The 27,999-nt window shown below is 43.7% G+C and overlaps 1 protein-coding gene across 1 annotated transcript in view; it reads right to left on the bottom strand.

Moving 5' to 3' along the window:
- LOC119970889 overlaps positions 1–27,999 on the bottom strand; it is a gene marked incomplete at its 5' end in the record, with an annotated part of 434,610 nt that overhangs the window by 13,871 nt on the left and 392,740 nt on the right. The window contains 7 exon segments of the mRNA XM_038805997.1: positions 2,568–2,794; positions 3,711–3,980; positions 4,520–4,636; positions 5,585–5,762; positions 11,351–11,521; positions 18,139–18,363; positions 18,688–18,777. Of these exon segments, the coding sequence (XP_038661925.1) occupies positions 2,568–2,794; positions 3,711–3,980; positions 4,520–4,636; positions 5,585–5,762; positions 11,351–11,521; positions 18,139–18,363; positions 18,688–18,777 (1,278 nt within the window).

Genomic DNA, 27,999 nt, shown 5'->3' on the forward strand with positions numbered 1-27,999 from the left:
CTGCTCCCACCACCTCCTCCGGCAGTGAGTTCCAGGCACGCACTACCCTCTGTGTAAAAAACTTGCCTCGTACATCTCTTCTAAACCTTGGCCCTCGCACCTTAAACCTATGCCCCCTAGTAATTGACCCCTCTACCCTGGGGAAAAGCCTCTGAGTATCCACTCTGTCTGTCTATGCCCTTCATAATTTTGTAGTCCTCTATCAGGCCACCCCTCAACCTCCATCATTCCAGTGAGAACAAACCTAGTTTATTGAACCGCTCCTCATAGTTAATGCCCTCCATACCAGGCAACATCCTGGTAAATCTCTTCTGCACCCTCTCTAAAGACTCCACATCCTTCTGGTAGTGTGGCGACCAGAATTGAACACTATACTCCAAGTGTGGCCTAACTAAGGTTCTATATAGCTGCAACATGTCTTGCCAATTCTTATACTCAAGTAGACAGACACGTGACCTGGACACACCATGGGCTGGATTCTCAACAACCCGATGCTGAAAGCGGGTTTGGTGAAGGGGTGGAGAATCCAGTTTCCTGCACAAAACCGGGACCGGCACCGTGATTCTCCGTCCCCTAGCCGATTATCCACTGCCTCAGGCCATTGCCCGAGGCCCGCCCTGCTATTCTCCGTCCCCCCCCCCCGACCAGACGAATTCCTGACGGCGTGGACCACTCATGATCCCACCATCCCTGCTACCCGTTTGGCGGCTGCGGACTCAAACTGGGGCCGCCACAGTCGGGGGAGGGCCGATCGGAGGGCAGGGGGGCCTCATTCAGGACTGGGATTTTTCTGTGCGGGCGATCTGGGTCAGGCGAGCACTATTTCCACGGTCCAGGTCCACCATGGAGCACAGCACGGCTGCTTGAGGCCACCGCTGTATGCAGGCTCTGACCCGGAAGTGCGGCGGACCGTATCAGCAGCTGGAGCTGCGAGCTCTAGGACAACTATCTGCTCCCTGTAAGGCTGTGAATCTGTGGCCTTTTAACGACCATTTTTCTGGCGTTCCAGGACAAGGCGTCTGCAACAGTAGCATCTTAGCGTAAATTAGTGTTAGACCATTATTTCCAACTGTGTTAATCTTAGATATTTTAGTAATTTGTTAGTATAGTGTTAGTAATAAATAAGTTTGTTAATAAGACAAAGTCTAATGTTCTCTGTTCACACTACAATATCAAGAATTAACGTCAGCCCAATCAAAGAATATTACAGTACTGTCTTGATCTTGCCCTCTACATTGTAGTGTAAACTTAAGCTAGACCTTGAAAAGTATGGGACCTAGTACTGAGCACACCGGAACGTCACTGGATCAGCCTTCCAGTTAATAAAACATTATTAACCATTATCCTTTGCTCCTGCCTCTGAGCCAATTTTGAATACAACTTGCCATTTTTCCTTAGATCCCACAGACCTTTACTTTTCTGACCAGTCTGCCATGTGGGACCTTGTCAAAAGCCTTGCTCAAATGCATGTAGACTACATCAAAATTGTACTACTGTCTTCAGCCCTCTTTGTTACCGCCACAGTAAATCCAGTAATGTCAGACAGACATGACTTTCCCTTCATAAATTCATGTGGACTGTCCCGATTAATTTGTGCCTTTCTAAATGGTGATTAATACTGCCGTTTAGGTTTTATCCAATAACCTGCTGACTGGCTCGGAATTACTTAGTTTATCCCTTCTCTCCCCCCCCCCCCCTTTCAAACAATAGCACAATGACAGCAGTCCTCCAGCACCATGCCTGACATTCAAAGCCTCTGCCTGTTATTTCCTCCCTTTCTCAGAAGCATGGGATACATTTCCTCCAGGTCAGATGATTTATTAACTTCCAGATCCCTTAATATTTCCTACCCTCATTAAGTTTATTCCATCAATATTTCACACTCCTCCAACAACAATGTCTGCATTATCTCTACTGTGAAGATAAATGCAAAGTATTAATTGAGAACCTCTATTTTGAACACCTCTGTTCAGTCCACATAGCGTAACTCTGAACCTCCGGCCACCTCTGCCTCTTATACTGTTCTTTGAACTTCATTGGAACAGCATCTCATCTTCTGACCAACCTTCTGGACTCGCTCATTTCACTAACTTTAGATCACAATCACTGCTCCTATTTCTCAGATTGCAGATGATGGTTTTGCTATCGTCAGTTATAACCTGTCTGGACCCATCTTCTACTTCTTTACATAATTACCACCTTTCGTCTTATACCATCAACTCTTCTGTTAATTTAACCTTTCCTGCCCTCCATCTTACACAGACCTTCCTTTCTAATATTTCTTCCATTCCCTTCCCTTTTGGCCTAACTACGCATTGCACATAAACGGTTTAATCTTTAACTTCTTCAAATTTTGATCCAAGATCACAAACCTGAAACCTTAAATCTGGTCTCTTTTCTCAAATGCTGAGTATTTAAAGCATTTTATGTTTTTATTTTACCCATTGTACGTTTTGTCTACATAATTTGTAGCAGGTGTCTAAAACTTGAAAAATTGATGTATTTGCATAATTGCAAGATGGCATCTGCATGTATAAAATGAAGATAATCATACATAGGACACATACCGCTGAAATATATTGGCTGTTGGAGAATCGAGGCTTATCTTCCAGTGGAGAGGTGGTGCTCGAACTGTGCTTTGATCCTGGGAAAGAATATGAGGCAGATATATCGGATGGAGATCCTGTCTCTTCAGATAGGTTTTCAGGAAGGAGACTGGAGACACAGCCACTATCAGACCCACTAGAGCCACTGCCAGACATATAGTGGAAAGAAGACTCTGAACTTTCAGTTGCTGGTTGAGAAAAAGAACATTAAGTCAAAATCTCAAATAAAAGACCACGAATAATACTTTTCTGGAACATCTGCAGGATAAGCTTTTAATTGGGAATGTTAATAATCACTTTAAATAGACTATTTAACCAGACAACATACTGAAAAATGGCTTTTTCATGGCCCATTAATAAAAAAATAATTAATGTTGGTGCTTCTTCAGTTATGTACTGGCTGTACTTTAGATTTGGCACAACGTCATCATTCATTTGAACCAATTTTTGAATGTAAAGACAGCGGGGGCAATTTTGACCTAACCAGGGGGTGGGAAACCCACTGGATTAGATAGAACATTCATTTTACACTCTGCAAAATGGGCCAATTTCAACTTATTCTGCCAGAGAGGAAACTCATGGGATTAGATGCAATCAGTGAGATTGATTGGGCTATTTGGCAGAAATTAGGGAGCACCAATTACAGGCACCATCCTATTGTGAGATCAGTGATGGGACTGGTTTATCATTGTTCGATTATCAGTCAGATTGGCAAGGTGGCTTAATTACACTTTCTATGAGCAACGTGTATTCATATCCAGGAATCGACCCTAAACATATCCAGGCATTGCATCTTTTTTGAATGAAGCAATAGCATGGGCGACAATATTTCCTTGATGCATTCTACATGCAATGCCTCGACCAATCAGTTAACTTGTCACCCAATCATTCCTCTTTTCTCATGCAGTATAAATTGTAATTCCCTTTGAAATTTGGTATTATGTCTTTCCTAATGAGTGCAAGATGAAAAGCTTCAACAGCATGAACTTTTTTCAGTAATACTCAAAGTTGCTTTTATGTCCCAATTCTATTCTCCATTGAAGTCACAAGAGTAATATCAGAAGCGTGTCAGAACTTTTAGTGTATTAGAGATGTAACACTTACTCATAGAGGGTTGGCTGCTTGTTTCATGTTCCAGTTCATCTTCCTCAATGCAAATGTTGACATCAAATGGTCGATCATTAGCCAACACAGTGTTCACCCCTGAGAGCAGTGTCTGATTAGTGTACATATGGAGGTTCAGTGGCCCTAACAGCGAAGATGAGGATGGGCCACCAGCTGAAGGACTGCCATTATTTGAAATATTCAGTGTCCTTTTAAATGGATTTGTGTGGTCAAACAAGGACACTGCAATTGAAGCTCTGGTTCGTGCTCCTGTAAGGAAATGCAAGTTTCTCAAACGTACGAAGAAACGGCAAATACCAATGAAAATAACTGTTTAAATTTAAATGTTTAAATAATAATTTACAGTGTAAAAAATAAGACACTTAGTTTGAAACCTTTACCGAAGTCCGAGGCGAGAATTTTCCAGCCCTGATATGGCAGGACCTGCCGCTGCAGGAAATTTGGCAGCCGGCATTCCTGTGGCGGATGGGATTGGAAAGTATCGCCCCAAATTTCATTTGAACAATTTGGATAAATATGATATGTGGATGGAAACTTGTTCAGAGTTATCAATACCAAAATGTACAAACAGGTAAAAAGCGTACATCACATACAGCTTTTAGTAACGTCATAAAGATTCTGATTCAATTCTATTCTGACAAAGAAATGCATTGTTGCCTAATCTCCACTTCAAACGTGTTTCTCATTTAGTGAGACAGTGCATCTGTATTGAGTTGATTCAAATTTTCATAAAAGGTAGGAAAAAAGCTGCTTCCTTATCTATCACTAAACTAATTTAAAGAACTTACCTCTACCCTTCATAATATAATCAATGGCTCGATCATTGATTGCAGCCTCACTTGGTTTGATGTCCAAGAATGGTTTGTTACCAATTCCCATTGACACCATTTCCTGCATTCGTACCTCTGAAACAGATGATCATTATGAAATATTGGATATGAAGTGAACTAATTTAAAATATTCATTAAAATCAATATCTCCAATGTAAAACTGACTACAACCACCTCCTTCCAAAGCTTTAGGCTGTCAATTATTCAAAACCTGTCTTCTCGCTGACCCACGGATGGTTTCATTTCCCACAAAATTCAACTTCACCACCATTGCAACAGGTCTGCCCCTATCTCATCCCCAGTGCTGCTGAAACCACATTTCTGCCACCTCTAGATTCTCCGTGCTACAAATTTGGGAGTGCCATTTATAGTCACTACCCCATGGTGAGATCAAGCTTTTGATGTCCAACATCAAATCTCATTATACCAAAGATGGCACTGGGTGAAAATGCTGGATGTAAGTGATAGTGTTAGGATTTAGGGGAAACATTGGAGGTTGGGTAAAGAGACATTGGGGCTTTGTGCCTGGGAGGAAATGATTGGAGGAGATGGTGACATTGGAGATTGCAGATCGGCTTGGAGTGGCAGCTATCAGGATGGTGATCGTGCCGCGTACCCTTTTCCTTTTCATGGCCCATCTTCAGGGTTCGTTTTCCTTTCACAAACTAACTTTGCAACAGGAACCTGAAACAGGTATTAGGTCCCCTACTTACATATGCGAAGAGCCTAATATTTGCTTTAGACATGGTTAAGGAGCATCTAATTTGTCCTTAACCTATATGACAGATGGAACACCTTGCTGTGCATTTTACTTTTATTTCAGATTTTCAGCATCTGCAGTATTTTGATATTTACTTATTATTTTTCCTCCAAGACTGTCTTGAGATGCATGTTAAAGGTTTCTGCATAAATGTAAGCTGAGGTTGTTGATGTTATTATATAGGCAAAACAGAAACATACATCAGCACAACTCTCAGCTGTAATAATAACCCCCAAAATTACAAATCTTTCCAAGTTTACTACCTTTATTTCTTGTTGCTTGCTGCCACAAGATACTTGATATATCTTTTGTCCAGGCCTGTTTTACTTCCAGCGAACTTGACTGAAGAACAAATGTATCATTGGATTTCCTACGGCGAAACCAGATTTCAAAACGTATGCCACTTTCACCACTAGTTTCTGTCAAGCCGATATCTGCTGTCTACGAACAGGAAAAGCACATTAAACAAATTCACTGAAATACTGATATTCACTTTACATAAAAACTCAAAAATCATTGACAATGATACATCTTTCCTTATTAATCAATTTTATTCTTTGGTATACTATTATGCTATAGTAGCTTTAATTGCATTTCATACTGAAGTCTTCCTGTTGTTGATAACCTGCATTCAACAGAATCCTAAAAAGAGTGTACAAACACAAGAAAGGTTTCCAATTCCCATTAAAAATCTTAGGAATCAGGACTTTGCTGCTGTGTAGTTTACTGCTTACTAGCTTAACATTCTGGACAATCAAAAAGAGCCATCAGGATGCAATAATTAACATATAGACAACAAACTGAGTTAAAGAGAAATGTAAACTTCCAGTTATTATTGAAAAGATTTCATATTTTAAAATAACTTTTGCTGTAATGACTAAAGACAAAACACTATTAATTATACACAATTTTATTTTCGTAGACAATCTATACTTTAAACTATTATATACAGTTTGCCACTTTCTACTTTTCATGACAACTAAAAACCCCAATTCTGCTAGACATCCAATCTCCTGGAACCAATCCGGTGTGACATGCCGTTCCTCAGGGTTTACTTCTGTTCTTTCCCTTTCCCAATACTATCTTCCAGCATCAGCGATATCCTGGGGATTCTCCCTCTAAATTCAGCTTGGAGAACACTCCAGCCTAGTTAATTCAAACTCCTCACAGACTCCGTTTTCAAATGGCGTGCACGGTTAATTCCACCCAGATTCTGTATGCGAAACCAGTCAGCATTTTCTCTGCTTAATGTGCTGTCCTGGCTAAAATCTACCTTTTTGCTCTCAACCCCCAGTTGGCTGCAGACTATACAAGGCCAACACTGCAACAGCCTCCTCTGTGATCACTCTGGGTTTACTGGGAAACATGTCATCTGATCTCAAAATGGCACCTTCTACCCTTCTTTTAAAAAAATATTTTAAATCAAATACAAAACGATAAAACAGGAAACCAAACAAAAAAAAACAATAGTACCCACACCCCCCCAAAACCCTACCACCCTCCTATCCGAAAAGCTGACGGTGACTAGCTCTTTAAAGTACAAAATAAACGGCTGCCATATTTTGTAAAACCCCTCAATTACACCGATCATGCCTCCCCGGACAGGCGCCGGAATGTGGCGACTAGGGGCTTTTCACAGTAACTTCATTGAAGGATACTCGTGACAATAAGCAATTTTCATTTTCATGCTGTACTTAATTTTTTCCAGGTGTAAAAACTCCATAAGATTCCCCAGCCATTCGGAGGCATTGGGTGGAGAAGCTGACCTCCACTCCAACAGAACCCGCAACCAGTGAGGTGAAAGCTAGGACATCCGGCCCTGTCTGCAGCTCCGGCAGGTCTGCCACCCTGAATATGGCCTCTAAGGGACTGGGCTCTAGTTCAATTTGTAGAATCACCAACATGGTGCTGAAGAAGGAAACTCAAAATCCCACAAGCTTAGGACATGCCCAGAACATATGTACATGGCTGGCTGTGCCCATCCCACAGTACTCACACTTATCCTCTACTCCATTAAATAGCTGACTCATCCTAGACCTTGTTAAATGTGCCCAGTGTACCACCTTCAACCGTATAAGCCCAAGTCTCACATACAAAGATGTGGCTATCACCCTTCAAAGGACTTCTTCACACCACACACCTTCCTCCAATTCGCCTCCAACTCCTCCTCCCTTTTGGCCTTAACGCCCGAAATACTCCCCTCCTCTGTCCCCACGAGCAACAGGACCCTTTCCAACAGCGACAGTGGCAGCACTACCGGGAATGACGGCAATATCTTTCTCGCAAAGTCACAGACCTGCAGATACCTAAAAGTTTCTGATGGCGGGAGCCCAAACCTCTCTGACAGCTTCCCCAAACTTGCGAACGACCCTTCCAGAAACAAATTCCTCATTCCTTACACCCCATTATCCTCTCAACCTCTAAACGTGGCATATAATCTAAGCAATCTTTTGCTTAGCACAAATAGACACCATATTCGATACCGCTCCCAATTTAAAGTGCTGCCGAAATTGTCTCCATATTTTCAATGTCGCGACCACCACCAGGTTGCCCAAATATTTCCTGAGAAAGAACATTAGTGAGGCTGTCACCAATGCCCACAACCCCTGCCCCCCGCATGAACCTGACTCCATCTTTACCAAACTATTTCCTGATCCCCACACCAGCCCAACACCTTCTCTGCATTCGCTGCACGATAGTAAAATATCAGGCTTTGACAAGTGTCTTCTGGACTCGAAACATTAGCTCTTTTTTCTCGTTTGTGGTGAACGTATTGCTACTACAATTCACCACTGTATTGTATTGTATTATGTTGATGCCCTTGTGGGCTTCCGCCTGTGACTCCGCCTCCTTGGGGGTGGTATATAAATCTGCAGCCTGTAGGCGTCACTCAGTACAGAGTAGTCGCAGGCAGGCACAGATCTAGCTTATTAAAACCACTGTTCACTTCTACTAATCGTCTCGTGTGAATTGATAGTCGCATCATCGTTACAGATGCTGCCAGAATTGCTGAGATTTTGCAGCATTTTCTCTTTTGGTTTCACTTATACCCTACGCTCTACCGCACCCCCCTACCTCACAATCCCCCTCCACTTATCCAAATTCCTCCAAGCGTTGGCCAAAGGCTCAATCGACAAAGCGAACACGAGGGGGGACATAGGGCACCCTCGCCTCTTTCCCCTATACAACTGGAAATATCTTGAGCTCACATTATTCAAATGGGTGTTGCCCTAAGGTTCCTTATACAGTAACTTAACCTTGATCCAAACATGGGCCCTATCCCAAACTGCTCCAACACTGCGAACAAGTAGCTCCACTCCTCCCTATCAAAGGCCCCTTCTCCGCATCCAACACCACAATAACCTCTTGTTTCCCCTCTCTTCCAATGGGGACAATATCACATTCAACAGTTGCCGCACGTTAGAGAATAATCGCCTACCCATTACGAGCCCTATTTCATCCTCCCCAACAACCTGAGGGAGACAATGCTCGAACCTGAACAGCAACATTTTAGCCAAAATCTTTGCATCCACATTCAATAAAGAGATCAGTCGGTATGACCTGCAGTCCACCACCGGAATGGGCTAGGTGCCTGCAACAATGTCTATGGAGGTGACCCCGTTTTACTGAATCTTCAAATGCCTCCACCAATAATGGTAGCAACTAATCGACAAACATTTTATAAAATTCGACTGGGAACCCGCCCGGCTCTGGTGCCTTGCCAGTCTGCATACTCTTTATTGCCTCCGAACTTTCTCATCCCCAATGGCGCCTCTAACCCTTCCCGATCTTCCTCCTCCACTGTGGGACACTCCAATCCCTCCAGGAACTCCGTCACGTCTGACTTATCCTTTGGTGGCTCCGACCTATACAACCTTTTATAAAACGCCTTAAACACCCCATTCACCTTTTCCGCTGCATACACCAGCCCACCTCACATGTCCAAAACCTGAACGATCTCCTGAGAGGCTGCCTACTGCCTCAAGCTGGCCAACCAACAAACGACTGGCCTTCTCCCCTTATTCGTACATTGCCTCCTTTACGTGCTGCAGCTGATGCACCAACTTATCCGTGGACAGTAGATCAAACTGCATCTGCAGTTTCTTCCTGCTGGCCAGCTCTGGATGGGGTCTTCTGCTTACTGCCCACTTCCAAAGTTTCATCCACCAGCCTTTGCCGTTCCTCCGTAACAATCTGTGCCTTAAATGAAATTCTCTCTCCTCTCGCCACAGCCTTCAAGGTCTTCCACAACACCAAAGAAACCTTCCCATTCTTGTTGAACCCTACATAATCTTCAATCACCCGTGCTATCTTTGCACAAAACCCCAGATCTGCTAACAGCCCCGCATCTAAACTAACAGCCCTGCATCTAAACTCCAGGCCCCTTCTCCAAAACCATATCCACCAGGTGCAGAGTACGGTCAGAGCTAACAATTGCAGAATATTCCACTATCTTCACCCCCAACAACAGAGACCCCTCCATTATAAAGAAATCGATCTGCAAGACCTATTGTGCCGTTGAAAAAAGTAGAATTCCCTACCCCTGGAGCAAAAACAGCCATGGATCCGCCCACCCCCCCCCCCCCCCCCCCCCCCCCATCTCTCTCATAAATGCTGCTAGCACCTCACCCCACACCGAAGGGGTTAATGACTTTGGCTTGGAGCAATCCACTTTTGGGTTCAAGACCGTATTCCAATCTCCCTTCACCAAAATCAATTGGTGCATATCCATGTCCGGAATAGCCGCCACCATCCTCTTCATAAAATCTACATCATCCCAATTTGGAACATATATTTTCATCACAACAATGGACTTACCCTCCAACAACCCCGTGACCATGATGTATCTGACGCCCTGAACTGCCACTACCTTCTCCATCTGAAACCAGACTCTTTTGCTACCCTCTCGGCCCTGCTATCAAAGTCAGAGTGGAACACCTGTCCTACCCAACCCTTACGGAGCCTTACCAGATCCTTCACCTGCAAGTGGGTCTCCTGCAACAGCACAACAACTCTTCAAGTGAGGAAAAGCTTGTGCCCTTTTTTCCAGGCACTCCAGCCCCCGCACATTCCATGTCACCAAACGGATCAAGGGTCTCTCCCCAACCCCCTCAACTCAGCCAGCACCACCCAGTGGGATTCTCTCTACTCCTCTCCATGGCAACAGGGAACATATAAAGTAAAACTGTTAATCAGCTATCTCTGATCACCACTGCTTTTCATCTTAGAAAACAAAGGGACAGGTTCCAGCATAACTGTTTACAACTTGATATCAATAACACCTTTTTGGGTGTTAAGAGACTTATGGATCTTCTCATTATGGACTTAGAACCAGCTGTCATTATCTCGGAGTCTAAATATCCAGCACCTCCATTTTAATGAAGTAATCTGCCTTTTCTTTTGATCGTTCATACCAAAATTATCCAGCTTTACTGCCAGGGATGATGAAGCATGTCACATGACCCCGGTGGCACAGTGGTTAGCACAGCGGAAATACGGCGGAGGAGAGGGCCTGGGTAGTGTGCTCATTCTGAGGGCTGTGCATCGCCTCTTTTTTTTTCTTTTGTGCAGGAGGCCATTCGGCCCATCGGGTCTGCACTGACCCCCTGAAAGAGCACATTTCCTAGGCCCACTCGCCCACCCTATCCTAATAACCCCTTAACTTAAATATCTTTGGACACTAAGGGGCAATTTAGCATGGCCAGTCCACCTAATCTGGCTGTGGGAGGAAACCAGAGCACCCGTAGGAAACCCACGCAGACATGGGGAGAATGTACAAACTTCACATAATCATCCAAGGCCAGAATTGAACCTGGGTCCCTGGCGCTATGAAGCAGCAGTGCTAACCACTGTGCCTCTTTCTGCACAGTAGGGATTCTATGAATTTACCGGAAATTTAAAGATACAGTCCCAAGCTAAAACGTTTTTACAAACCAAAAGATATAGTCCTAAAATATAATGACCGTATAAACCTCACACTTGTAACAAACTAAATGTATACAGATGATGCAATATTATCAGTATCTTACTTTGTAGGAATGCTTGTAGATGTAGACATCAAATCCACCATCGATCCGCTTGGGTTTGCTGAAAAGAATAAGGTCTTCAAACAGAAAGACATGTCGCTGGTACTTCTTGCGCCCAGACCAGATAGTGAACTCATCTTGGCGAACTAATTGGCCCTGCTCTTTCAAGTTCACCTGTTTTGGCACAATTTAAGCAAATTACTTGCAGTCTCCAGCCATCTACTTTCCTATAGCCAGATCATTTCAAAATATTTTGTCTTAATTAACGCACTTCTTGTGACAATAAGTTGTCTTATTTTGCCAAGTTAAGATTCCAATGACCACATTCCATTGCCTACCAAGTATCACAAGACTCAACAGAGTTAACATGAAGTCATTCTGGAAAAAGAATCAAGTTTCATTCACATTTATAATGATATTTACAGTGAAACCTGTGTAAATGGAGACTCATGAAAAAATAACTTTCTCTCTCTCCATGTCGTGTCCCTGTTGCTAACCAATAGCCCAGATCGTCAGTGAAGCGTTAATCAGCATTGGATCAAACTTTTCGAAGCACTGACAGTGCTCCCCATTTCTGGCCTCGTCTTCTGAGTACAGCTTCTTCAGAAATGCGGAATGTGTGGTCCCACAAAGAGCTCCATCGCAGCATTGTGGGTGGTGGGGGAGGGGGCAGGGGAAGACAAGCCACTCCCCTTTTTAGATTATTAGTTTCTGGAAGGTAAGTTTAAAAGTTAAGTGCCAATGGATGGATCATTGGCTAGTTAAATTTAATCAGGGGTTAGTTAAGACGATTGTGTGTGTTGGGGGGGGGGGGGTTGGTTAATGTGGTTGAAAGGAACAATTGAGTCAGATCAAGAGATGGGGAGGGTGTAAACTTGAGTTAGTGTGGTGGGGAGAGAAGTTGAGTCAGGTTGGGAGGGGATTGAGGAGGGAATCGGAGAAGGGGGGGGGGGGTCACTGTGAGTGATTAGGGGGTCATTCTTGTTCGGAGTTGGACAATTTTTTTTTCCGTCTAACATTTCCTGGTTAACTTATCCAGATAAGCACTGTGGAACTGCGTGTAGTTTCCAACGCTTACGTTTCAGTTGGACTTCCCTGCAACTTGCTCGTTCTGTTCCCAAATTCTTCTGAGGTTAATATGTGCCTGTCAGTGAGAAGGCAAAGGGTTTTGTGAAAGTAAAGACTTTTGTGAAATAGGGAGCTCTTTACCCAGCATCTAGTGACCGTGAAAACCACTCTCTTTGGGGCTGAATGCTTGTATCCCTCCATCAATGGTTTATCTGCCTCCAAGGATATAGAATTGCCCATTGTATGAAAATCGCAGTACATAGAATGATTTGAAAATCAAGGCACCTGCAATTAAAGGAAAACTGATACCAGTTCCCAATGTGCCCTTAATTTACAGGTTTTATGAATTACATTTTCAGCCAGACACAGATTACATTTGGAATAAGGAGAGCACCAGGCCATTTGGGTCCTCTTCATAGCACTTAATTACTTCCATTCTCTGGGACAATTGCCCATCATTCCCCAGCAAATCCAGTTCATAAAGTTCACCAGCTCAAATGAAGGAAGAAATCCGAAATGACAGACTTGTCAACGCATAATAATGGTAGAGATAGCTCTGTAAAATGTGCTAACATAATAACATTGCCTGACTTCTTTCAGCACTAGCTCTCCAATCATTGTTCAGCACTTTTGGGCGATGGAGGTGCCCCACCGGAAAATAAATTACATAGAATTATACAAAGGTACATGCCACAGAAAAACACCATTCAGCCCAAATGAACAGGATGCATAATTAATTTGTTTGTATGCCAGCAATTGTAATTATTAAAATAAAGGTTGAGAAAACATTTTCAAAATGTGATTAAACCATGTTCTAATTATTAACTTGTAATTCATCATATTAATAAAACCCAGTAATACAGGCCCTGTGCGTTTATACAGCACGAGATGGCCAGGAATGCAGTAATTGCCAACATGGGCGGATTAGATGAACTTGATACCTTCGTAGGGATAATGGCTGCTCATTCACTATGTACATGGCAACACGCTGGAAAATAACCATTATTAGGGATTTTGGATAACAAGAGAAGCCGGAGGGCAGCACAGTGGTTAGCACAGTTGCTTCACAGCTCCAGGGTCCCAGGTTCGATTCCCAGCCTGGGTCACTGTCAGTGCAGTGTCTCCCGTGTCTGGGTAAGTTTCCTCCGGTTTCCTCCCACAGTCCAAAGATGTGCAGGTTAGGTGGATTGGCCATGATAAATTGCCCTTCGTGCCGAAAAAAGGTTGGGTGAGGTTACTGGGTTACAGGGATAGGGTGGAGGTGTGGGCTTGGGTAGGATGCTCTTCCCAAGGGTTGGTGCAGACTCGATGAGCCGACTGACCTCCTTCTGCACTGTAAATTCAATGATTCATTTTCTTTTTAGTATTTAGTGTACCATTTCAGGAGTTCTGCACTATCAGAGATGTGGGGCGGAATTTTACATTCTGCAGACTAAGTGTGGTGGCGAGCAGGATTAGCGGCGAGTTTCCCGCTGATTGGTGGGTCAGATTCTCAAGTCCTATCTTCCGCGTGAAACCTCAAATTATGCATAGATGAGCTGCTCGCTGAATCATGTGGTGGAGTGGGCCCGGATTCTTCCACTCATTGTCACCTAATGGGGTTGAAGATCCTGGTGCCAAAACATACACAAGTACTCTGTGTTTGCAAGTTCAATATTCACTAGCAACTCATCTATCATTGTGCACAAACAGCATCTTCAGCTCTTACTGGGGAGGGCTCAGCACACAGTGGACATGCACGCTTCCAAACCTCTGCACCATCGCTTCTCATCACAATCCAACCATTTTCTTCATGCAGTCTAAGGTTGCCCACATCAAGAGGGAGAGATCTCAGTCTGGAGGAGGGATGGTTGACACCAGGAGCTCCCGCGGCACCCACCGTGAGCGGCCCAGCTCAACACTCACGGCATCCACCATGAGCGGCCCAGCTCTCAACAGCAGTGGCACTCGCCCTGAATTGTCCAGCTCAACACTCGCAGCACCCATCATGAGCAGGGAGGTGATTGAGGCGACAACATTGCACTGCATAAAAGTTACTTCGTCAGCACATTCACCAAACAAGTCTGAAAAGGTATTAATCTAGACTTTGAAGATAAAAGCAAATTACTACAGATGCTGGAATCTGAAACAAAGACAGAAAATACTGGACAATCTCAGCAGGTCTGGCAGCATCCATGGAGGGAGAGGGGCGAAGAGAGTTAATGCTTCGAGTCTGGAAGACTCTTTGTCAAAGCTTTGACAAAGAGTCATCCAGACTCGAGACATTACCTCTCTTCTCACACCACAGATGGGATTCTCATCGTGGGTCTGACCAGGACTCAGCCTGTCTTGGAAGCGGTGAGGGGGTAAGTCCAATTTGTTTTTCTGTTGGCAGGATTCCAACTTTTGTGTTCTCTCCAGATTTTCTGCTCTGGTCCGCCATGAAATCCGCCACTGGCAGGACTGGAAAATTCCACCCATGGTCTTTCAGATGAGACATTAAACTGAGCCCATCTGGTCGGTCTGTTTGATACAGAATATCCCATGGTACTGTTTTAAGGAGCACAGGGAAGTTATGTTGGTTTCCTGGTCAATATTTATCCATCAGCTAATATCAAGAAAAACAACCCAGAGTATTTGGTCATTTTCATTGTAAATTGGCAGCTGCATATTTCCTTATGCTGCAACTGTACTTCAGTTCAAAGGTACTTCACTGACTGTAAAATGCATGGAAACGTTACAACATTGTGACTGGTGCTATAAAAATGCACATTCTTTCTTTCACCATACAATATAATTCAGAATCCTCCTAAAATTCATTAGACGTGAAGATATTGATGAGATGAAGAACTACTTTTGACACAAAACTAAAATAAAGCCTTCTCAGCAAATGGAAGCAGAACACATCATTTAATCTAAATATTTGGATGAAGTCATATGACTAGCAAAATGTGGAATGTTAGTACTGAAGAATGGAATCAGTTTCCAATTTTGGTACCTAATTTCAGTATTAAGGTCAGGAGCAAAAAAGCCAGATGCAGAGTATGGATCCTTCTATATGTTATCATCCAGACTCCAAACTTTGAAGAGCATCCCCTTCTATGCTGGTGGGATGCTTTTAAACTACCCACACGAAGCATCCTTAGTATCACTTGGAGCAATTTTGCCAATTAAATTTTGTATAGCTTTGTACTGTGGTCCCACTTGCATAGACACTGGATTCAAGCCATCTTAACTTTGAGCTGCTCTGAAAGAGCATCATTACAGCTCATCATCTGGAGTAGTTTAAAACCCAGACTTCAGAAGGTGAAATAGCAATGTAAAAATTTAGTGCGCCACTCAGTCTCCACAAAATGTATAATTATACGCAATGGATACCAAAGAATGGTTTAAGACGGTAATCATGGTGTTGGGTTCAATCCATTTGTCCAAGTCAATTGTATTGCTGTCTTGCATTAATTATAGGGCAAGATTATGAATTCCTCACTGCCTGAAAGAACATACAACATGTTGTGTTATTTTGCACAAAGCCCAATGTTTTATGAGGTCCTGCATATCAAATAATGGCTGTAGTAACATATATATAAAAAGATGGATAGGCCACACAGAGCTGCAGGCATTTCTAGCCACCCAAAATTATTTTTACACAATTATTCAATGCACATTCAGTATGCAATAATTGAATCAGGGGACAATGCGCAGGATTTTTCAGATGTCAGGTTTCCCACACCAACAGCACCCAACGCGTTGATGGGGAATGCATCCTTGCCGATACCAGCTGCTTTGCAGCCATTTGGTTGGGGCATTAACTGGTTAAGGGCAAGACTTTCGCTTCCACCTGGAAAGAAGATCCTGTCTTTGAGAGCTGTTTGCCAATTCCAGCAGCACCAAGAATAAGCAGTGGCCTCTGCTGGGACTACAGGCAGTCCCTGAAGAGGAAGAGCTAATGGAGGTTGGGTTCAGGTAGGTACAGTGTATAGGAACAGATCCTGGCTGGCAGGTCTGAGCGAGGGAGGTGATGGGGTGGGGTGGGGAGCCAGTTTTGAGAGGCTAGGCACCCAAAAAGGAGGATCTCCCCTCTCCTTGCCTGACACCACCTCGTCCAATAAAATTGCCCACCTAGCCTGGGCAATTCCAGCCTTGGGCTTTGAGTAAAATAGAGGCAGGGATAGGCTGAGGCATGCAAGTGGTCATTAATTGGCCAGAAGGGCCTCAATAGACCCAAGGGCAAGTAAAGCGCCCAATAACTCCAACACCCTTGTAAAATTGGAGGTAGGTCAGGTAGGTGGCGGACAGGGCACACATTACATTTTTCCTGAGGGAAGGATGCCCCAATTCAGGCCTGAGATAGAGTCTTTACTGTGCAGGAGGCAGCCACTGGCCCATTGAGTCTGCACCAACCCTCTGAAAGAGCACTCCACCCAGGTCCGCTCCCCCAACCACCCCACCTCACCCTCGTAACCTAGCTGGCACTACGGGCCAATTTTAGCATGGCCAATCCACCTAACCTGTGCATCTTTGGACTGTGGTAGAAACTGGAACACACCCATGCAGATATGGAGAAAATGCAGAAACTCCACACAGACGGTGACCCAAGGCTGGAATTGAACCCAGGTCACTGGCGCTGTGATGCAGCAGTGCTAACCACTGTGCTGAGAGTGAAGACTTTTTCTAATTGGCACCCTGATCCAACTGGCGCTTGCTGGCATAAAAATTGCGGCTGGGTAAGAAAAGGCCTTAATAGGAGCATGGGCAGGTTTCCAGTCCGAGACTCTGCCCACACCACTTTAAAACTGCGTCTGGGTTGGGTAGGGCCGGGCAGGATCCAGGGGCGAATCCAGTCCATGCTATTTTGTGTTCCTTCCCGCCCTCGCTCAGAACGTGCTACGTGGGAGTGTAAAATTCTGGCCATTGATATTTCCACATTGTTTTCAATTTAATTTGGCAGTTTATAATGAACATGAATTATTTTATTGGACATTCATAGCTTCAAATTCATAGGTGTGCCCATCACCAACAATCTGTCCTGGTCCACCTACGTCGACACTATGACCAAGAAAGCACAACAGTGCCTATACTAGGAAACTAAAGAAATTTGGCATGTCCACATTGACTCTTACCAATTTTTACAGATGCACCATAGAAAGCATCCTATCTGGCTGCATCACAGCCTGGTATGGCAACTGCTCAACCCAAAACCGCAAGAACTTCAGAGAGTCGTGAACACCGCCCAGTCTATCATACGAACCTGCCTCCCATCCATTCACTATCTCCACCTCCCGCTGCCTTGGGAAAGCGGGCAGCATGATCAAAGACCCCTCCTACCCGGATTCTTCACTCTTCCAACTTCTTCCATCGGGCAGGAGATGCAAGTCTGAGAACACGCACAAACAGATTCAAAAACAGTTTCTTCCCCACTGTTACAGACTCCTAAAAGACCCTCTTATGGTTTGACCTAATTAATACTACACTCCATCCGATGCCGTATCTATGTATTTACATTGTGTACCTTGTGTTGCCCTATTATGTATTTTTGTTTCTTTCCATGAACTAAATGATCTGTTTGAGCTGCTCGCAGAAAAATGCTTTTCACTGTACCTCAGTACACGTGACTATAAACAAATCCAACTATACCCCTCACAGCTACCAAGTTTCCTATTCTTTGAATAACATCTAGAAGTATGAAAAGTCACTACTCCATCTATAAAATTCTCAAAAAAGTTAAAGGATCACCATAGACTTACATCGCAATCCCTAATAGCATCCATAGCCAGCAAATCATTGCCATGTTGAAGCTGAAATTTCACCATTTCTTCTGCTGCTCTGAGGTAGTTAAGCTCCTGTTCCTGAACCTCACTGCATTCCTTGATCAAGTCCTTCAGTAACAGTGCATATTTGCTCATCCGTTGAATAGGTTTCAACAGGTAGGAAGCCAGATTCATCTTATCACCCAGTTGTAGTTGTTTGTACTAAAATAACACAAAGACAGAAGTAAAACCAGTAAACTGAGAAGATATATTATATTTTTACAGAAGCTGTAGTATAATAAAAGGATAATACTGCACTAAAGTCAATGTTCAGTCAAAGGAAGATAAAATAGCAAATAATCATGGTTCAGAGCACAATGCCCAAGTACAACCTCATTAAAATGGCTTTTTAATTGAAAAATGTCAATAGGCCATGCCCAATTCTACTATCCCGAAAATGCAAAATTGGACAATGAAATTATTTTGTAATCATTTTCTAAGCAGGATTTTACTGAATGAATGTTGTGTAACATCCGACGTGCCTACCTTGAAAAATATGTTGCCATGGCTGGCAAGCAGAGCATCAGATTTGGGCTTATTCTTGCTATACAATGCATACATGCCAAACTGGTCTTGCTGTAAAAAAAAGTTAGAATGTTACATTTTATTTATATTTCTACCACTTTTCACCATGAAATAATTCGTATAAATAAATTAAAATTATCAGGCAATCTGGTGATCAAATAATTATGACAGCTCTTTGGAAATTTAAGATAATTAGCGTCCCTAATCTTTTTGTTCCAGAACTGGAATTCAATCTCCTAATTAGCAGCAGAAGCCAAGGCCCTCACATGCCCAGGGATTCAGATGCAGTGACAAATCAAGTTCCAGTGGCATTATCTCCAATACTGATTGGAATGGAAAGTAGTGATAAAGATTGGCTGTTTACACAAAGATCAAGTCGAAGGCAATTTTTCCTTCCCGCAAAGAGGTCAGATTTACCTTTCAGTACTCCCACAGGATACCTAAGCTCAAAGGCAACACAGGCCAATGGCAATACTATAAACCAACAGCAATTTTCTCACACATGTTCTCTTTAAACACAGCTTCTCAAAGAGCATGGTACTACTGATTTTTTAAAAAAAAATAATTTTATTTTATTTTTTTTACATTTAGATTACCCAATTATTTTTTCCAATTAAGGGGCAATTTAGCTTGGCCAATCCACCTACTCTGCACATTTTTGGGTTGTGGGGGCGAAACCCATGCAGACACGGGGAGAATGTGCAAACTCTACACGGACAGTGACCCAGAGCCGGGATCGAACCTGGGACCTCAGCGCCGTGAGGCGGTTGTGCTAACCACTAGGCCACCGTGCTGCCCTGGTACTACTGATTTTACCCTTGTGCGCACGATTGATGACTATGCTAACCCAGGTGGTAAAGATTAAGCAAATTTAGCAATACTCAACAAAGAGCAGTTAAATGGTAACTATTCAGTTAATATTTTTTGAATAGTCCATATTTATGAAATTCCTGAAATATACTATTCCCACAGTGGTTAGCACTGCTGCCTCACTGCATCAGGGGCCCAGATTCGATTCCAACCTTGGTTGACTGTGTGGAGTATGCCCGTTCTCCATGTGTCTGCATGCTTTATTTCCTCACAGCCCTAAGATATGCAGGTTAGGTGGAGTTACGGGGTTTTGGGGATAGGGCTGGGAGTGGGCCGAGATAAGGTGATCTTTCAGAGGGCCAGTGCAAACTTGATAGGCCAAATGGCCTCCTACTGCACTGTCGGGATTCTATGGATATCAAAGTTGGATTTAAGAAAGACCAAACTGATTCAGAACTAAAATAAAACCACTTTGTCTTCTATGTACACAAGTGTTTCAATTCATGTTGCCTTTCAATTGAAAATTAATACGAAAAATGTCAGTGTTTACAATAATCAGTGTTTTGGTTCACTGTGCATGTTTTCAAAGTATTAATTGGAAGGATTTCAGAGCTATGTGAATTATTTTGAAGTGGTGTTCTTCTAAATGCTTTCTTATAAATTGTCTCAGCGAAGCACAAGATGAGTTTGATCAATTCAATATGAGGCACAATGACCAGTTTGAAATTTTGGCATACTGATATCCAGAAGAAAGAAATTCAGGCTATAGGGATTTAGAAGAATTTCAGTATGCGCTGCAGTTTAGCCCAGGACATTGCAAGTTCAATTTTTCAAATTTTTGCATGAATCCAATAGACATCATATCACATAATTCTTACAGTGCAGGAGGCCACCATTCTGCCCATCAAGTCTCCACCGACACTCTGAAAGAGCATCCCACGACCGTTCCCTATCCCCATAACCTCAACTAACCTTTTGGACACTAAGTGGCAATAAAGCATGGCTAATCCACCTAACCTGCACATATTTGGACTGTAGGAGGAAACTGGAGCACCGGGAGGAAACCACACAGACACGGGGAGAATGAACAGCTGAATTATTTCTTATCACAACCAGAAGCTACCTTATCCTATAAGCATCTATAATTATCACTGTAATGCAAATGAACAACAACTGGGAAAAAGGACCAGATCATTAATTTGCTAGTTTGTTAAAATGCACATAATTCCTTCATGTGTAGATAATGGTTCAGTGCTGGACAGAAGTCAATACGAATTTGTGCAATTAGCAAAGGACAGGGAGGGGTTGGGCCTGGGAAAATATAATTAGTTTCTTCCGTTATCTGCAGACAACCACACAGCTGAGTTTATCAAAGTTTTAGCACCAAGTATCGTGGGGTGTACTAAGGATATAAACTTGAGTTCCATTGCCTGCAATTTTGTCTTTCAGAAGGTGCAAGTTTTGTGAAATACATGGCAAGACAATAAACCTTTCAAATTGCAGCAATGATTACTGTGCTACTATGATAATTGGGGCCAGTTTAACTCAGTTATTGGACAGGTGGTTTGTGATGCAGAGTGAGGCCAGTAGCGCGGGCTCAATTCTCGCACTGGCTGAGGTTATTCGTGAAGGCCCCGCCTTCTCAACCTTGCCCCTCACCTGAGGTGTGGTGATCCTCAGATTAAATCACCATCAGTCAGTTCTTCCCCTCAAAGTGGAAAGCAGCCTATGGTCATCTGGGACTATGGCAACTTTACCGTACCATGATAATTGACACAAACATTTAAACAGGTAAAAGCAAAAGGGTGTGGTGAAATGTGCACAGAAAAAAAAACATAATAAAAAAACTTCAATGTTATATGTACATGTTACTGATTAACTGCATATATGCAGGACCTCATGCCATTCCTGGTGAGTCAAGCAGGTATGATTTTTCAACATGATAGGATATACCATGAACATAATGTATTATGCTCTGTGCTCTGGCGAAGAAATGGAAAATAGTCTTTCAACATCTGTCTCTCATTCTGTACTTTTCCCCCCGTTTTCCATGATTTCACCCTCTCTATAGTTAACAGATTTTTTTGTGTTATCTATGAATCTTTTTCTTATTTTATCATTATTCAAGCATATCTTTCCTTCTTTGGGCCTACTTTCTTATATTTCTCTCAATCTTTGGTGAACAAATATGTAACAGAACTATATTAAATGTATCAATTTCTAAATCACCCGATTTTGAAACCGCTGAATATGCAGGAAAATGCAAAATGGTATAGTTGGGAATCTACAAATGGAGTGCTGAAGAAATACGAGATAACAGAGTCTACCTGTAGAAGGGCTGGCATTCCTGAGGTCTGATAGTACTTTGATAAAACATGGTAGTACTGAGAAAGGCAGGGGGCGCAGGGCGGCACAGTGGTTAGCACTGCTGCATAACAGCGGTGAGGGCCTGGGTTCGATCCCGGCCCCGGGTCACCGTCCGTGTGAACTTTGCACATTCCCCCTTTGGCTGCGTGAATTTCACCCCCACAACCCAAAGATGTGCACGGTAGGCGAATTGGCCACGCTAAATTGCCTCAATTTTAAAAAGTACGAAGAAAGGCAAGGTTTAAAGTACTGGTGGCAGGGATATCTGCAGTTTAACTATACTGGGCTGGCTTTCAGGAATTGCTACCAACGAAGAGAAGTGGGGTTGGAACATGGAATCACTGTGTGGGGTAGGGTGTCCTGAGATCTGGCAGCAGATTGGGATGTATCATTTTTCTTACATACCACAGTATGGTTACTGTCACCTTACACGTCTTTAAAAACCACATTCAGGGATAGAAAATGCCCAGCTTGATTTGCTTTATTGCACCAGAACACAGATAGTCCATATCATGAATCAAAAGGAGTGACTAAGCTATTCAATTCAAGTACAAGCTTCTTTGCAAATGTGTTTGCCTAGTAGTTTCTTGAGTTTAAGAGACATATCCGGGGGCAACACGGTGGCGCAGTGGGTTAGCACTTCGGCCTCATGGCGCCGGGGTCCCAGGTTCGATCCCGGTTCTGGGTCACTGTCCATGTGGAGTTTGCACATTCTCCCCTGGTTTGCGTGGGTTTCGTCCCCACAACCCAAAAATGTGCAAGCTAGGTGGATTGGCCATGTTAAATTGCCTTTAATTGGAAAAAAATGAATTTGTTACTCTGAATTTATTTTTAAAAAGAGACATAGCCAACAAGTCAAATATTAAAAAGCAGTTCCATTGAGAAACCTGACTAAAGCTATCAGGAACGGGTAGGTAATCTTGTGAGACTTTAGTAGTCAAATTTTAAATTACCACATAGAGATTAATAGTTAATCTAATAGTTAGATTCTCTGACCCTCCGCGCCGGAAGCGCCTTTCACGCCGCGCCGGTCGGGGTCCGTGGAAAGCGGCCAACGCAACGATTCTCCGCACTCGACGGGCACTTGCTGCGAATGCCGAATTGTTTTGACCAATCGGCGGGCGTGTTCACTTCGGGGGGGGGGGGGCCTATGGTCATCCGTGCCGGATTCCCTGTAGGGCTTCGCCATATTGTGCGGTGGCCGGCGTGGAGACGGCCAATGTGCGCACCACAGGCCTGCTGTGCGGGTGGAACTACAGAACCCCGCTGGCAGCCAGAGCTGCAGGATGCACGCCAGGGCCCTGCTAGCCCCCTTGAAAACAGAGAATCACTCCGGACTTTCTAGGAAAAAGTCCGGAATGATTCTCGCCCGTTTTCTGGCGGACGTGGGGATTTAGTTCCCAGAAGAGAGAATCCCACCCAATGTGTCTACTCTACATTGTGGTTTAGGTGTGACTGTTGTTCTACTATCTTCTGGGAGGTACAGTTAAGCCAGCAACAACGACATTTAAACTGTGTAATTTCTTTAGTACATTTATCCATCTGTTGTTTAATAATTTGAGGAACTGTTCATTCCACTTCCTTTGTGCATGATCCATGCTCCCTTATTCCTGACACTCCTTTCATTGAAACAGACACACTTTAACCCATTACACGGAGTGCAATTTTGCCCTATCAACTGTCTATCCTTCCTCACAGACTTCCTGCATACTATTTCTGCCTGTTCAACAGCTACCCTGTTCTTTGATGCATAGCTCTGGTTCCCATCCCCCCTGCCAAACTAGTTCAAACCCTCCCGAAGAGCTCTGGCAAACCTCCCATCCAGGACATTGGACTGAGGGACTTGCGCAGTCCCTCAGCGTCGAGGATGACTTGCTTCCGCTCCTGGGAGGTGGGTTCTGCAGTGGCTAAAAAGGCCAATCCTAATTGGGATATCTTCTGGGGAAGGTGGGAAATGCATATGAAGGATGGATTGCACCTAAACTGCAGGCACCAATATCCTGGGTGGGAGGTTTGCTAAAGCTCTTTGGGAGGGTTTGACCTAGTTTGGCAGGGGGATGGGAACCAGAGCTATGGATCAGAGGATAGGGTAGCTGTTGAACAGGCAGAAATAGTATGCAGCAAGTCTTTGAGGAAGGATAGACAGTTGATAGGGCAAAGTTGCACTCAGTGGAATGGGTTAAAGTGTTTCAATGCAAGGAGTGTCAGGAATAAAGGAGCATGGATCAGTACTTGGAACTACGATGTTGTGGCCATTACAGAGACATGTATTTCACAGGGGCAGGAATGGCTGTTAGATGTTCTGGGGTTTAGATGTTTTCAGAAGGATAGGGAGGTAAAAGAGGAGGGGGAGTGGCACTGTTAACGAGGGAGTGCACCACAGCTGCAGAAAAGAAGGTAGTTGAGGAGGGTTTGTCTACTGAGTCAGTATGGGTGGAGGTTAGAAACAAGGAGCAGTCACTTTATTGGGAGTTTTCTATAGACGCCCCAATAGCAGCAGAGAGAGAGAGGAACAGATTGGGCGGCAGATCTTGGAAAAGTGTAGAAGTAACAGAATTGTTGTCATGGGTGACTTCAAATTCACTGTAAATTCTATGGAACCTCCTTAGGGCAAATGGTTTGGATGGAGCAATTTTGTTAGGTGTGTACATGAAGGATTCCTAACTCAATACGTAGATAGGCCGACTAAGGGAGAGGCCATATTGGACTTGGTGCTCGGCAACAAACCAGGCCAGGTGTCAAATGTCTCGGTGGGAGAGCATTTCGGTGACAGTGACCACAACTCCTTGACCTTTACCATAGTCATAGAGGTTTAGGAATACACAGTATGGGAAGGTATTTAATTGGGGGACGGGAAATTACACTGCTATTAGACAGGAGCTAGGGAGCATAAAGTGGGAACAATTGTTCTTGGGGAAATGCACAACAGTAATGTGGGGGTTGTTTAAGGAGCACTTGCTGAGAGTACTGGATAGTTTTATCCCACTGAGGCAAGGAAGGAATGGTAAGGTGAAGGAGCCTTGGATGACAAGAAAAGTGGAGCTTCTAGTCAAGAGGAAAAAGGAAGCTTACGTAAGGTTGAGGAAGCAAGGATCTGACCCGGCTCGAGAGGGTTACAAGGTAGCCAGGAAGGAACTCAAAAATGGACTGAGGAGAGCTAGAAGAGGGCATGAAAAAGCCCTGGCGGGAAGGAATAGGGAAAACCCCAAGGCATTCTACACTTACGTGAGGAATAAGAGGATGATCAGAGTGAGAGTAGGGCTGATCAGGGATGGTGGAGCGAATTTGTGCCGAGAGTCTGAGGAGGTGGAGGAGGCCCTAAATGAATACTTTGCTTCAGTATTCACTAGAGAGAGGGACCTTGTTGCTCATGAGGACAGTGTGAACCCAGGTTAATAGACTCAAACAGGTTGATAATAAGAAGGAGGATGTGCTGGAAATGTTGAAAAGCATCAGGATAGATAAGCCCCCTGGGCCTGATGGGATATACCCAAGGTTACTACGGGAAGTGAGGGAGGAGATTGCTGCACCGTTGGCGATGATCTTTGCGTCCTCACTCTCCACTGGAGTAGTACCGAATGATTGGAGGGAGGCGAATGTTGTTCCCCTGTTCAAGAAAAGGAATAGGGAAAGCCTTGGGAATTACAGACCCATCAGTCTTACGTCTGTGGTGAGCAAAATATTGGAAAGGATTCTGAGAGATAAGATTTATGATTATTTAGAAAAACATAGTTTGATTGAAGATAGTCAGCATGGCTTTGTGAAGGGCAGGTCATGCCTCACAAGCATTATTGAATTCTTTGAGGATGTGATGAGACACATTGATGAAGGTCGGAAGTGGATGTGGTGTATATGGATATCAGTAAGACATTTGATAAGGTTCCCCATGGTAGGCTCATTCAGAAAGTTAGAGGGCATGGGATACAGGGAAATTTCGATGTCTGGATACAGAATTGGCTGGCCGAAAGAAGACAGCGAGTGGTAGTGAATGGAACATATTCCACCTGGAGGTCAGTGACCAGTTGTGTCCTGCAAGGATCTGATCTGGGACCTCTGCTCTTTGTGGCTTTTATAAATGACTTGGATGAGGAAGTGGAAGGGTGGGTTAGTAAGTTTGCCGATGATATGAAGGTTGGGAGAGTTGTAGATAGTGTTTGAGGGTTGTTGCAGGTTACAGCAGGACATTGACAGGATGCAGAGCCGGGTTGAGAAGTGGCAGATGGCGTTCAACCTTGATAAATATGAAGTGATTAATTTTGGAAGGTCAAATTTGAATGTTGAATACAGGGTTAAAGGCAAGATTCTTGGAAGTGTGGAGAAACAGAGTGATCTTGGGGTCCACGTACATAGATCCCTCAACATTGCTACCCAGGTTGATAGAGTTGTTAAGAAGGTATAATGATACGTTGGCTTTCATTAACGGGGGATTGAGTTTAAGAGACGCGAGGTTTTGCTGCAGCTTTATAAAACTCTAGTTAGACTGCACTTGGAATATTGTGTCCAGTTCTGGTTGCCTCATTATAGGAAGGACGTGGATGCTTTGGAGTGGGTACAGAGGAGATTTACCAGGATGCTGCCTGGACTGGACTGTCTTATGAAAAAAGGTTGAGGGAGCTCGGGCCTTTCTCACTGAGGCGAAGAAGGCAGAGAGGCGACTTGATAGAGGTGTACAAGGTGATGAGAGGCATGGATAGAGTGGATAGCCAGAGACTTTTCCCCAGTGGGAAATGGCTGTCACGAGGGGACATAATTTTAAGGTGATTGAAGGAAGGTATTGGGGAGTTGTCAGAGGTAGGTTCTTTACACCGAGTGGTGGATGTGTGGAATGCACTGCCAGCAGAGGTGGTGGAGTCAGAGTCATTAGGGACATTTAAGCGACTCTTAGACACACATGGACAGCAGTAAATTGAAGGAGTGTAGGTTAGGTTGATCTTATAGGATAAATGGTCGGCACAACATCGTGCGCTGAAGGGCCTGTACTGTGCTGTTCTATATTCTAATTTTGCAGACTCTGGGTGGGACACTCTGGATTCTGTACTCTCCTTCCGCTGTTACAATAATCTTTATTATCGTCACAAGTAGGCTTACATTAACATTGCAATGAAGTGACTGTGAAAATCCCCTGGTCGCCACACGCCAGCGCCTGTTCAGGTTCACAGAGGGAGAATTCTAAATTTCCAATTCACCTAACAAGCACGTCTTTCGAGACTTGTGGGAGGAAACTGGAGCACCCGGAGGAAACCCACGCAGACACTGCTATATTACCATTTGTGGTAATATGTTATATTCTTAGTCCTTTCTTCCAGAATGATCCGATGTATTGTTGACTAAGAATTCATGAATCAAAAGATTGAAACAAAACTAATTTATTATAATACTATTAATTAAATGAAGTTCGAACACTCTACTGGGCTACAGATAATAATGAAGTAATATTGAATCTGTCTTGCTGTACTCAATAATCTAAATAGTCACTAACTACACTATGATCTTGTGTTAACCCAATCTACTTTAATCTTCTTATGCTATTACCGTGCTTTCCCCTTATGCTACTCCCAGAATCTCCTCAGAGTCTGACTTAAATACAGAGAAGTGGTAGCGCCATCTAGTGTTTGATTTACACAGATGTAATTATTAACCCTTCACTAACCTGACTATATACATATCATTACAGACACGGGGAGAACATGGAGGCTCCGCATAGAGAGTGATCCAAGCGGGAATCAAACCTGGGACCTTGGCTCTGTGAAGCAGCAATGCTAACCTCTGTGCTACTGTGCAGCTTGGCCTCCACTTGCTCCACCCTACAAATCCAGTAAACCGAATTATAGCAATGAGAGCCTTCTGTTCAATGAGCTGGTAACAAATTACTTTAGATCTTGGCAACTGAAGACATACTCTGGGCTTCAGGAAGTGGGTGCCTAGCTAAGGAAGCAGACGGAGATGCTGAGTTCAAGAAGATGGTCAAATCCTCAAAGTTTACATAATATGATATAACTCTGAAACTGGGATAGGGGTCCTGCATGTGCCACTACTAGTTCTCAACCAGATATACATCAGGTTTCTATGTATGGAGCTACATGAGACGCCGGATCT

Source organism: Scyliorhinus canicula, chromosome 9, assembly GCF_902713615.1.
Source record: "Scyliorhinus canicula chromosome 9, sScyCan1.1, whole genome shotgun sequence".
Classification (NCBI taxonomy): domain Eukaryota; kingdom Metazoa; phylum Chordata; class Chondrichthyes; order Carcharhiniformes; family Scyliorhinidae; genus Scyliorhinus; species Scyliorhinus canicula.